Raw genomic sequence first — 11911 nt, 5'->3', positions numbered from 1 at the left:
CTCACGACTGCTGACAAATTGCTGACTTTTCCATTCCTCCCATATCATTATAAAATAAATGAATTGAAATATAAATATTGTACTTACAGTTCAGTGTATAATGTATATGGAGCAGGATAAACAAGTCATGATCTGGACTTTGCTGGTGCTTTTTCTGTAGCCTGTTGTAAAACTAGGCAAATATCATGATGAGTTGATGTCCCCCCGGAAGACCTCTGCATACCCCTGTTGAGAGCCGCTGCTCGAGAACAAACGCGAGTGACAACCATACAATCCTTCATGATCACAGACTTCTTATCATGCAATCGAGATGGCGCAGCAATTTCCTTCCAAGAGCGCAGGAAATCCCGGGGCTAGTTCCTTGGCACAGTACAGGGAGAAAGTCTTGAATGGAACCAGCCTGATTTGAAACCCGTGTTGCCATCTCTGAACCGAGCAGCCTTGGTTCTCGTAATTCTGCTTTCCATGTCAATGGAAGTAAAGGGGGCAGGGCAGGACCTTCGCACTATTTGTCCTTTTGCTCCTTCCAACTGTTTGCAAAGTTCCCAGAATTACAAGGACGAGGTTTTCTCAAGGCGTCGCCGGGGGCATTGCCTTTCCCCCCTTCTTAACACCTAGATAACGGTCAGCAGCCCTGCAATAACAAAGCTGTCTTGCCAGCGTGGCACTCACAAGCAGCGCCGTGCCAGGGGAGCAAACGCGCATGTGCAGCTGAGCACGTTTGTGAGCAACCCTACAATAACAAAGCAGCCTCCTCAGCCTGACACTCGCGAGCCGTACAATAACTAACCAGCGTGCACAGCTTAGCATTGACCCGAGCGACATTACAGTAACAAAGCAGCACTGGAAAGCAATAGAAGGTAATAACTGGGGTGTCCAGGTACATTTCAGTGACAACTTTCCTCAGGGCGATTATAAAACAGCAAGGCAAACAAAACCGCTATTTCCAAAAGTGTGAAAATGAGGCCTGGTCAAAGGGCCTGTTACTGAGCCATGAGCTATCAAGACGGCCTGGATGTGCTTCTAATTGTGTTTCTGCAACAATCACAAGTGGACGATTCTTTTAAAATAGACTTTAATATAATCATCAGCTGAATTTGCTACTAAGAAAAGACAGATTCCCCCCAGGGCTCTGGTGCCTTGGTCTAACACGTGCACTATAACCAAGTAATTCAAATAAAATCATGACGTTTCCCTTAAGTCCCCTCCCAGGGGATATTTTTCGGTATTTTCCTCTGAATGATGCTCACTACAAATATTGATTAAAAAATAATTAGGGGCCCCGGTCTAAATCATTAACCTCTGGGGAGTTAGATCAGGGATTAATCTGGCGTGTTCTTTGTCTCCTAAAGCCTGTTGCTTGGAGCTGCAGGTACAGAAGTGGCTGCTGTGTTCCACCCCAGAGGCAGCTGCATTTCCAGTGTGAGATTAATCAGGCCAGCTCCTTCAGGTTCCAGTCTAGTGCAACTCCTAACGCTCAGGATGCAGAGAGCTGGAGAGACATAAAGTCACTATTATGCACCCCTTAAAATAACCCAGAAGATTGTAGAGAGCCAGACTACAAACACAGCAGGTGCTTAGTATAACAGCGGTGTCTCTCATGCCATAGGAGAACTGAGTCTCAGCTGCAGTCAATATAAAGGGGGTGAGTTAGTGAGGCTGACGCTACACCCCTCTCTGCCGCAAGTCACATGACGTGACTCGGTTTCCCTGTCTGTCTAAGGAGGGTATAACATAAAGCCATGCTGCACGGGAGTTGTGAGGCTAAATTCCTGGCAGATTTGAAAGTGTGTTGAAATCTGCAGATGGAAAGTTCTCTAGATGAGCAGTGTGATTAATCACTATTGATAGTGCGAAGCGTGTGCGTGGGAGGGACGGGTGCACACTACAGTGTGTATATGGGAGAGTGTCGGGGGTACGTGTACCTTGCAATGTGATGGGTTCACACGCAGAACTGTGCAGGTGGGTCAGGTTAGGGGCACACGTATCAGACTGTGTGTCTGTGCGCACGAGTCAGCGGGTGTGTGCGCACATGGCACCGTGTGTTAGTTTGTGTGTACGCATGGGGGTTCATGTGTATAAATGGTAGGGTTTGAGTGGGGGTGTGTGTGCAATGTCTGAAGGACAGGGGGTGCGTCTGTGTGTGTGTGTGCCCACAGATCTGTGCGACGCACGGGGTGTGAGTCTGCGTAGCGTGTGTGTAAAGCAGAGGGTGTTAGTGCGTGTGTGTAGGTGCCACACCGACTCTCTGTGCGGCGGTCGTTCCCGCCTGCCCCGGGCAGCCCCCGCCAGCGCTGCCTCTGCCCAGCAGAGCTGGGTCCGCCCCCGGCTGGCGCTCAGCACGCTCTGCAGTACACCTCGAAGAGGCTGGCCACGGAGTGCATGCGGTAGAAGATGCCCAGCGGCAGGGAGATCTTGACGATGATGACCCAGAGGGTGAAGCCGTAGAAGGCCTGCTCGATCTGGCTCACCAGGTGCGGGCGCGTCCCGTAGGCGTAGAGGATCCACACCTAGCAAAGCAAAGGGGTCAGGCGTCAGCCCCAACGGGGCAGGGGCCGGCCTGATGCCTAGCGAACCCATTCGCTCCTGGGCCCCCCCTGCCCCGTTGAACCTGTCACCACGGCAGGGCCAGGCCTCGTGCATTCCCCTAGGGTGTGTCCAACCATTGGGAACGGGGCTGAGAACCACCAGCTCATTGCACATCATCAGCCACCGAGCACCAGCCCAGCAGTAACGCCTTTCGGTCCCTGCTGGGCCACGCTCCCTGCTGGGACCCTGCCAGGAACAATCCTGCATTGGGCCAGAGGACGGACTCCATTACATGACGGGGGGGGGGGGCCTTGGGCTTTGCCCAGTGAGCATAATGAGAGATTTGTATTGGCGCAGTGCCCACAGGTCTGGCTGGGCACACGGGCAGGCCCCAGGACTCCCCACACGGGGGTCTCTCCACAGCACTGTTTGCTGACCACCAGTCTCATTCGCCCCTCTCCTGCGCCCAGCCCAGGAGGCGGATGGGTGGCGAGCGCGCTCAGGGCGGCAGTGTGTGAGAGGAGGGGTGGGCAGGGTGCTGGGTGCAGCTGGGTTGTCCCTCCCAGGCACCATGCGGGGATGAAGGGCAGAGCCGGGGCGGGTACCATCAGGCACTGCTGCCATCGCCCTGGACACAGCGATCTCTGATCTGCGTGGGCTGAGTCCGTCCATCCTTAGAGCGAGAGCCGCATGGAGCCCCGTCTATTCAGCTGAACACCGAGCAGGGGAAGGGGTGACTGATCACAGCCTGTACACACCGACAGGGCGAATCCGGATTGGAGACCTGGCTCTTCGACCCAGCAGACAAAAGGCTCACACCATCCCCTAAACCCTCCCCCACACGGAGTCTTATTCACCGGGCAGAGCGTCAGGGGGGAAACGCCTGGGAATATCTGATCTCCGCACAGGCCGGGGGGCCCTTACCAGGCACGGGCAGTGCAGGGAGAGGGAAGCTGGCACCTCCCAGCTCCACCGGCCTCGCCTGAGAGAAACTGACTAGGAGACCTGCAGCACCTCAAACCACTGTCCCAGGGCCAGATCCTCAGCCGGTGCAAATCAGCTCAGCGCCATAGGCATCCATGGGTTCGCACCAGCTGAGGATCAGGCCCCTTTCCACAGGACTCCTTCCTGGGCAGTCACGGCCCATTCTGTATGTGTGCAATGGATTGTTCCTTCCTACGTGGAGCACTTGGCATTTGTCCTGATTGAATTTCATCCTATTGACTTCAGACCATTTCTCCAGTTTGTCCAAATCAGTCTGAATTTTAATTCTATCCGCCCAAGCGCTTGCAACCCTCCCAGCTTGGTATCGTCTGCAAACTTTATAAGTGTCCTCGCTATGCCATTATCTAATCATTGATGAAGATATTGAAGAGAACCGGACCCAGAACTGATCCCTGCGGGACCCCGCTCGTTATGCCCTTCCAGCACGACTGTGAACCACTGATAACTGCTCTCTGGGAGCGGTTTTCCAACCAGTTCTGCACCCACCTTATAGTAGCTCCATCTAGGTTGCATTTCCCTAGTTTGTTTCCGAGACGATCACGCGAGACAGTACCAGAAGCTTTACTAAAGTCAAGATATACCACGGCTACCGCTTCCCCCGGCGGAGTTAAAGGGGCCCTGTGCCGCGCCCCCCTGACGGATGAGGAGAGTGTCTGCATTACAGCTGTCTCTAGATGGGAAGTCAAACCTTTCTGGAAGCTCCTTTGTGTCAAAGGAGGGCTAGTGGCCAGTGGATCACACGGGCCCAGGAGAACAGCTTTCACTGGGGCGACAGCAGAGCTGGGCAATTATTTTTCACTGGAAATTTTGAAGATTTTTCCCCCCTAAATCAATTCTTTTGGATTTTTTTTTGATGAAAACCCAAAACTGAAACTTTTTGCTCAAACAAATCCCAGCTGTCTCTAGTGAAGAGCCCTGGGGCTGACTTTGGGGAGGGAGTGTGAAGCTGGGGGCCCCGGGAGAGACAGGTGGGGGTCTGCGGACAGAGGGAGCATTACGCGAGCCGTTTGGCTCAGATCTATTTGTGGATCTGGGCCCATGTGACGAGAGCCGGGCAAAATTTTACCACTGAAACTTTTTCAGCAAAAAAACGCAGCTTTGGGTCGACTGAAAGCTTTTGCAAACGTGTGTCAATATTTCAGTTGGGAAAAAACCTTGAAAAGAATCCAGATGTTCTACTCGGACATTTTCAAAAAGAAACGCTTCAACGTTTCGATGCCTGGCACCTTTTTGTGGTGCCGTTTCCTGCGATTTGGCTAAAGCAACTAGAAAATCCTTTTGAAAAACGCTCAAAATGGAAACGAAGGTTTGGGGGTTTTTTGGTTTCGGGTCGAACAAGAAACGTGTTTTGACTTTTCGATTCACCGGAAAGTCTGAAAAAGGTTGGTTTGGGGTCAATCTAAAACGATTTCCCCCCCCTTGATTTTTCAGGACTGTCAGAGAACCAAAAAACCTATTATTTGCCCACCTCGATCTGTGATCTCGCTGTCCAGCAAAGCCAGCCCAGGGTACATTCTGCAGAGAAACAACTCACACCAGACAATAACCAGACTAGGTGTCACTGATTTCTGACCTGTATGACCCTGACACCCCCACCCTGTGGCCAAGGGCCGCATTCCTCTCTTTGGTGACCGCTGCGAAACAACGTGGTGGTTCTCAGGGTAGTTTCTAGTGGACAAATATTCACACTACCGACAACTCTTCTGTCTCCTAATGTCCCGTGCTGGCAGCCTCAAAAGGGCTGAATGGGGTTGAGAGACGGAGCCCCCGTCTCGTCCCCGGCCAGGGTCCTCCCAGCAGGGCTGTACGGACGAAGCTCGCTCTGGAGCTGACAGCACAGCAACTACTCGGAAGATAGACCGAAGACCTGAGCTCAGAGCCTCAGCTGGTGATGGCTCGTTGGAGTGACGGTGATTGACACCAGCCGGGGGAGCGTCCGTCTGCCTCCAGAGCTCCCCGTGGGAAGCTAGAGCCCCGGGGCCGGACAATCAGGCGCCATGAGCCAGCTCACCGAGATGTTGTAGAAGATGAGGAGGATGGAGATGTTCTGCAGGATCTTCCTCCGGATGCTGACGCGTTCCGGCTCCCCTCTGGGCCGAGACTGCCGGCCCCCGGCGGAGATCTTGGCAAGGGAGTCATTGCTGCCGCTGCAGGCCAGCCAGCACCCCGGCACCTGCTCCTCCAGCTGGGCCACCATCCTGGCTGGCGTGTGGCAGCCGGCCGGGCAGATGGCGCAGTCACTCTCACGGCGGGCAGCCACGTCCTGCAGGACCGGCTCTTCGGCGGGGCCTCCGGAGATGGAGAAGACCCATTCGTTGCCCGGGGGGCTGTCGGGGGCGTCTGGCCGGTGCGTGGGCCTGGAGTAAAGGGCTTCGGTGATGAAGAGGTTCTGGCCCAGCACTTGGATGGTCTTGCAGAGGGAGAAGCAGAGGTCCAGGAGGTGGAGGCTGCCATTGATGTGCAGGAAGAAGATGGCCACCAGGGAGAAGACGGAGACCATCAGGGGCCCGCAGGAGCTGCCCAGCAAGAGGGTGACATCCAGGCTCCGCACCACGCTCTTGGAGCAGTCGGTGGAGGCCGGGTCTCTCTGGAGCCGGTAGGCGGCGATGCCGACCAGCGAGGCCAGGAACATGGCGGAGAGCAGCACCGAGTTGAAGATGTAGTAGGTCCGCAGGGCCTCGGGGACCGTCTCGGGGGCCTTGGCCAGCACCCCGAAGGAGATCATCACCCCGAAGGTGGCCGAGATGGCCAGCGCCCCCAGCACCAGCCCCACGAAGGCCCCGCTGAGGTGGAAGCGGCCCCGGGGGCGCGGGCGGGGCTGCCGGGGGCAGGCCGCCTGCCCCGTGTTCTTCCACACCACGTAGAGCATGGTGGAGGAGAAGAGGCTGAACTCGATGTTGAAGGGGTGCAGGTAGGCGGCGCCCTCGGAGAAGATGTGACACAGGCTGGTGGCGCACGAGCAGCTGTTGGTGGGTGAACTCCCTGCGGGGGGGGGAGGGGGTCACTCAGCGCCAGCCTGGGAGTGGGGCAGCATGGGAGGGAGAGGGACGGGATGGGGGCAGGGCTGTGCATAGGGATTGGAGGGCAAGGCTATCTGTGGGGGGCTGTGCCTAGGGGTGGGGACGGGGCTGTGGGGACGGGGCTCTGGCTAGGGGAGGGACAGGGTGGGGAGTGGCTAGGGGAGGGGACAGGGCTGTGTGTGGGGAGGGGCTGTGTGTGGGGAGGCTGTGGCTAGGGGAGGGGACAAGGCTGTGTGTGGGGAGGGGCTGAGCTGGGGGAGGCTGGGCTGTGCGGGAGGGCTGTGCCAGGGTGCGGTGGGGAGGCTGTGGCTAGGGGAGGGGACGGGGCTGTGCGGGGAGGGGCTGTGCCAGGGTGGGGTGGGGAGGCTGTGGCTAGGGGAGGGGACAGGGCTGTGCGGGGAGGGGCTGTGCCGGGGGCAGGGAAGGCTGTGGCTAGGGGAGGGGACAGGGCTGTGCGGGGAGGGGCTGTGCCAGGGTGGGGTGGGGAGGCTGTGGCTAGGGGAGGGGGGACAGGGCTGTGCGGGGGGGAGGGGCTGTGCCGGGGGGGGCAGGGAAGGCTGTGGCTAGGGGAGGGGGGACAGGGCTGTGCGGGGGGGAGGGGCTGTGCCAGGGGGGGCAGGGAAGGCTGTGGCTAGGGGAGGGGGGACAGGAGACAGCCTGGCCTAGCAAGCAGGGTGCGCGGGGAGCGAGGGCCGCGCGAGGGCCAGTGCAGGCAGCGGGTGGGGTCGGGATCTGCCCGTGGGAAGGCCCATCCCCGGGAAGGCCGAGGGGCGGATAAGGGTGGGATCCAGGCAGGGGGCCTCTGAGCTGGGCATGGGGCAGGTTGGCACCCTCCAGCCAGAGGGCCAGGCAGCCTCTCCTCTCCCAGTCCCCTCCCATCCAGTCCAGGGGCAGGGTCTGGCTCCTTAGTGGCCCTCCAGCCCCATCTCACCACTGCTGCGGGTGGGCGTATAAGCCCCGTCCCAGGGACCCCTGGCTCGGCTGGTCCCAGTGAATCTCCATGGCACACACTGTGGTGGGTCTATGTGGGGGAAAGGGGTGTGACCCCCCTGCCACGGGTCCAGCCCCCCACCCCGGGGGCCTCACCATGCACGGGCCAGGGGCTCTCCGTCTCGTGGGCATTGTAGATCTCCTGCAGCTGCTTCATGGACTCGTCCAGCACCACGCTCATCCACATCAGCACATTGGTGGCCAGCGTGTGCATCAGGCCAAACCTGGGATGGGGGAGAGGGCAGGGGGAGCTCACGGCCCGGCCTGGCCCCAAGGGGCTGCCAGCGAAACAACCGGCCCCCGCCCCCATCCCGGCGCACACACCGGGAAGACAGGTACCTGTTGAGATGCTGCTGCTCCTGGATGCAGACCTTGGCGTGGAAGGACAGCAGAGACACCTGTGCCGAGGGGGGGAGCGAAGGCAGAAGACAGGGTCAAAGAGCAGTGATACGCAGAGGGAAAGGACTAGCCGCTGCGCAGGAATGGCTGAAAGCCCCTTTCATGCTGCACCTTTAACTGCAGCGGCCATCTTGAGAGGCGGGGCTCCCTCCTGGGGACCTGATGTTGGTTCTTTCTTGCTTCGTACTTTCCCTCCTTCTCCACCCGGCCTGTCCCACATGGCCCTGGGGACACCAAGCCTGGTCGAGTCCACACAGAGCCCTCCCATGCTAACAGCCTACACTAGGGTAACAGCCTACTACAGCTACCCACTAGTGGAGTCACTCCTTGAGCTCATGTGGCCTGCGCTGTGGAGTTAGTGTCACTCAGGTGGGTCTGACTCCTCCCTCCTGGCTGCTAGTGCTCTGAGCGTGCGAGGCCCCTCACCTGGATGATGGTGAAGACGGCTTGCACGACGGGGAAGGCGGTGATGAGGACGGAGGTGCAGTGCTGCAGCTCGTAGTAATACCCCAAGGACAGGCAATCCAGCACCAGCGTGGCCAGGGCGAAGAGCGAGAGCCCGCCTGCCGGGCCAAGAGAACTTCATCACCGCAGCCCTGCCGGCCACGGGGCAAGGGCCAGGCTGGGTGCTGTGGGGCCAGTGAAGGGGACAGCCTGGGGCCTCTGTAGCCATGGGCTGCAGTGGTTTTGCTTTCGGTCTGCAGCACCTGCGGAGATCTAAGGAGCATGTGTGCTGGGTGGGGAGAGGTGATGGCCGCGCAGATGCAACATGGCACAGCAGAGATGCCCCCACCGCGCTCTCTCCTGGAGCCTCGAGCCCGTTCGCTCTCACTGTGTTCTTGTTCCTGATTCTCGCCCTGGGCAGGGACAGCAGGTGGGTGGGTCGGGATTGAGGGGCACCAGCGGAGCTGCTGTGGGGCGATGGACCGATCCCCGTGATTGTTGTCGCCCCAGCAGCACAGGCCCCCCCACCCGCAGGCGAGTCACCGAACCCCGGTGCCGTGCAGAGGCTGCCGCGGGGCCAGGGGGGTTCCCGGGGAGCAGACGGTACCTTTCAGCCAGCTGGCGCCGGCGTGGTGGTCCTGGTGCAGCTTCCGGCGCTTGTTCTGGGAGGAGCGCCAGCCGAACCACAGCATCCACGCGCAGGACGTGAGCATGAGCGTGGCCAGGAAGCCGTGGACGTTGCGGCTCTGGGGGCTGCGCTGGTGAATCTCGGCCAGCAGGACGGCGCTGCCCAGGAAGGTGAGCAGCATGAGGTAGAGCAGGGACAGCAGCGAGCCCGCCCGGGCGTTGGCCAAGTCCTGCCAGCCTGCGCCCTCTGGGTCGGCGGGGGAGTCCGGGGCTCCCTGGCCCTGCCCCGCAGGGGGGTGAGGGGAGCCCAAGGGGGGGCACCGCTGCAGCACATTGCTCATCGCCCCGGGGATCATGGCTGTGAGGGGAGGGGACAGGGAACCATCAGGGAGGGGGCGGCCTGGGGCCCAGTGCAGAGGTGGGACAGGGGAGGGGGGATATTCCCTGCGGGTCACCCCCAGAAGGGAGACCTAAGGGAGGGGTTACACTGCTCCCCTCACACCTACTCCCAGGCATGCACCTCCCCTCGCACCCCCACATGTCCCCATACACCCATCAGCCCATCTGGCTCCGACTCCCCCCCTCCAGCTTTCATCCGCATCCTCCTGGCACCAGCCCTTTCCCTGGGCGTAGACGCTGGGGCATGGTGCTGGGTGGGGCAGGATCCGGCCCCCAGGAGCCAGCGGAAGGAGGGGGATCGAAGTCACTCCGGCCGCCCACTCCTGGCTTGCGGGGGTCTCTGGGCGGCGGGGAACGGCCGTTCCACAAATGGCTTTTGTTGGGCCGAGCGAGCTGGGAGCAGCCCAGGGCCGAGGGCCTCTCAGGTGTCCCCATGGCAGCCTCTGCCCTGGGCATGGAGAAGGAGGCCTGCAGCCCACCGCCCTTCCCCACCCAACCATGCGGGGGTATGTGAGCACTGCCCCACCTCCTCTTTCCACACACGCCCCCCGGCCCCAGAGACGGACACACACACACTCCCAGATGTGACTCAGAGCAACAGCAGGACGGGGGCAGACGCCGAGCTCTGTACTCTCCACGCGGCCAGTGGGACCATCTCCTAGACTTCCTTGGGCTGTGCCTGGGTCCAGAGGATCATGCCAAGGGTCCAGCGGGCTGTGCCCCGGTCCAGGGGGTCGTGTCCGGCATTCACGGGGCCGTGCCCAGGTCGAGGGGGTCGTGTCCGGCATTCACGGGGCCGTGCCCAAGTCCAGGGGGCCGTGCCCACCCTTGTCTTTCTGGCTGGACAGGTGAGGGGTTGTGGGGTGCTGGATGGGTGAAGGTGGGGAGTCAGCGGGCTAGGACCTTTAACTGGTGCTGAGCCAGACTCCCAGAGTGAGGGCTGCAGGGCCCCATCCTGCTCCCATGGGAGGAGGGGCTGGTTGTGCCAGATAGGCTTCCCTCCCAGCTTCGCTAGGATCTCTGGTGCCACGCCAGACAGACAGACAGATGCCTCCTCCCTCTCCATCCACACAAACCTGCCTGGAGCGGATCATGCCAGCGTCTCGCCCGAGACGTCCAGCCCTGGGCAGAGATGGCCCTAGACACCCTTGGGATGGGTCCTTGCATCTGCCCCACACTTACACGGTGCCACCGGTCACGCTGGCGACTCAGGAGCGTCTCTCATGCCACCCTCTGTCCTGGCCAGCTGTGTGGGGCACTCTGCCCAGGGGACGCCTTAATATTCCAGGGGGTGGATCGTTCCTCTGCCAGCCTGGCACCTCCCACTAGAGTAATCGGGGCTGGAGGGGTTGCCACAGGCAGCCCCCTCCCCGCTGCACACAGAGAGGAGAGCTGCCCCTCCCTGGCCACTCGCCCTTTCACGGCAGATTGGAGTTTAATAACCGGAGCGTTTCTGAAGTGATTGTAGCAGCAGCTCTCTGCTGCCAAAGGCCATCGGGGAGACCCGGTGCCGAAAATCCAAGGGTAGAGGAAGGAGAAATCAGAAATTGCTTGATTTGGGGGGGGCGGGTGGAAGCAGGGAAATGTTGGTTATTTACATCTCTCTGTGTCCAGAAAGAAAGATCAGCTTGTTTCTCCGATCACTAGGGAAGTGCACCCAGCACAGCACCTGTCCCCTCAGCGGGGCAAATCCAGGAACGACTGCGAGGAGAGAATGTGGACTCTGCTGTTCTGAAACCACAGGGTCGCAGCTGGCGGAGAATCCTCAGTACCTCTTAGCAGTACAGGGTGTCGGCCACACAGTGCACAGTTGGATTCCATCCCGTAGAGGGTGGGGGTGCAAGCATGCACCCGCATAAACACAGCCACACACATCAGGCAGCTAATCGCAGCGTAGTGACTTACTAAATTAACACTAGCTCGTTAACTGATTATTATTTTGTCATCTTGAACTGTGGACAGAACCCAGAAGCCTGCAGTCATGTGCCAGGCCCCCACAGTGCTAGGTGCTGTACAAGCAGAGAACAAAAGAAACCAACAGGCTAAGCATGAAATGCAGGCGTACCAGGGGCGGTGAGCGCTCCAGCAATATTCAGGGCCCAGCAGCCCGGCTCCACCAATGTTCGGGGCCGGGTCTCTCCCGTGGCCCTGCCTGCCTGCCCTGGAGCGTCCCTGCCTGCACCCTGGACAGCGGGTGGCTGCCCTGCTGCTCTGTGCTGCGCTCCCTCACTGGCCACTGCGGGCTGCAGCAAAGGCAGTGGTGCCCCTGGCAGGCTGAGGCAGCTGCTGCACCTGCGGAGGGAGGAGGGGAGGAGGCGCACATGTGATGGCAGCTCCTCCCCCCACCCCCCCCGGGCACCCACCGGGAGCCGACGCCGATGGAGTTTCCTGGAATCTGGACCTGAGCAGCTGGGGCTTGGGTGAGTGTTGGATTCGTGACACCCCCAGCCCGCAGTCACCACTCCTGCCCCAGGCTGGGCAAGGGGCAGCCCCCCCCC

The 11911-nt window shown here is 60.0% G+C and overlaps 1 protein-coding gene across 1 annotated transcript; it reads right to left on the bottom strand.

The window, feature by feature from the left end:
• Positions 1-1106: 1106 nt before the first annotated feature.
• On the bottom strand, positions 1107-9355 carry LOC120409443 (proton channel OTOP3-like). Its single transcript, XM_039547551.1, has 6 exons — positions 8995-9355; positions 8370-8506; positions 7884-7942; positions 7641-7768; positions 5546-6516; positions 1107-2510 (listed from the first exon to the last, which is right to left on the bottom strand). The coding sequence occupies exons 1-6, from the start codon at positions 9353-9355 to the stop codon at positions 2337-2339; spliced, it is 1830 nt and encodes a 609-aa protein (XP_039403485.1). The 3' UTR covers positions 1107-2336.
• Positions 9356-11911: the final 2556 nt, after the last annotated feature.

Source organism: Mauremys reevesii, linkage group 7, assembly GCF_016161935.1.
Source record: "Mauremys reevesii isolate NIE-2019 linkage group 7, ASM1616193v1, whole genome shotgun sequence".
Classification (NCBI taxonomy): Eukaryota; Metazoa; Chordata; order Testudines; family Geoemydidae; genus Mauremys; species Mauremys reevesii.
This window is presented reverse-complemented; position numbering and strand designations above follow the sequence as displayed.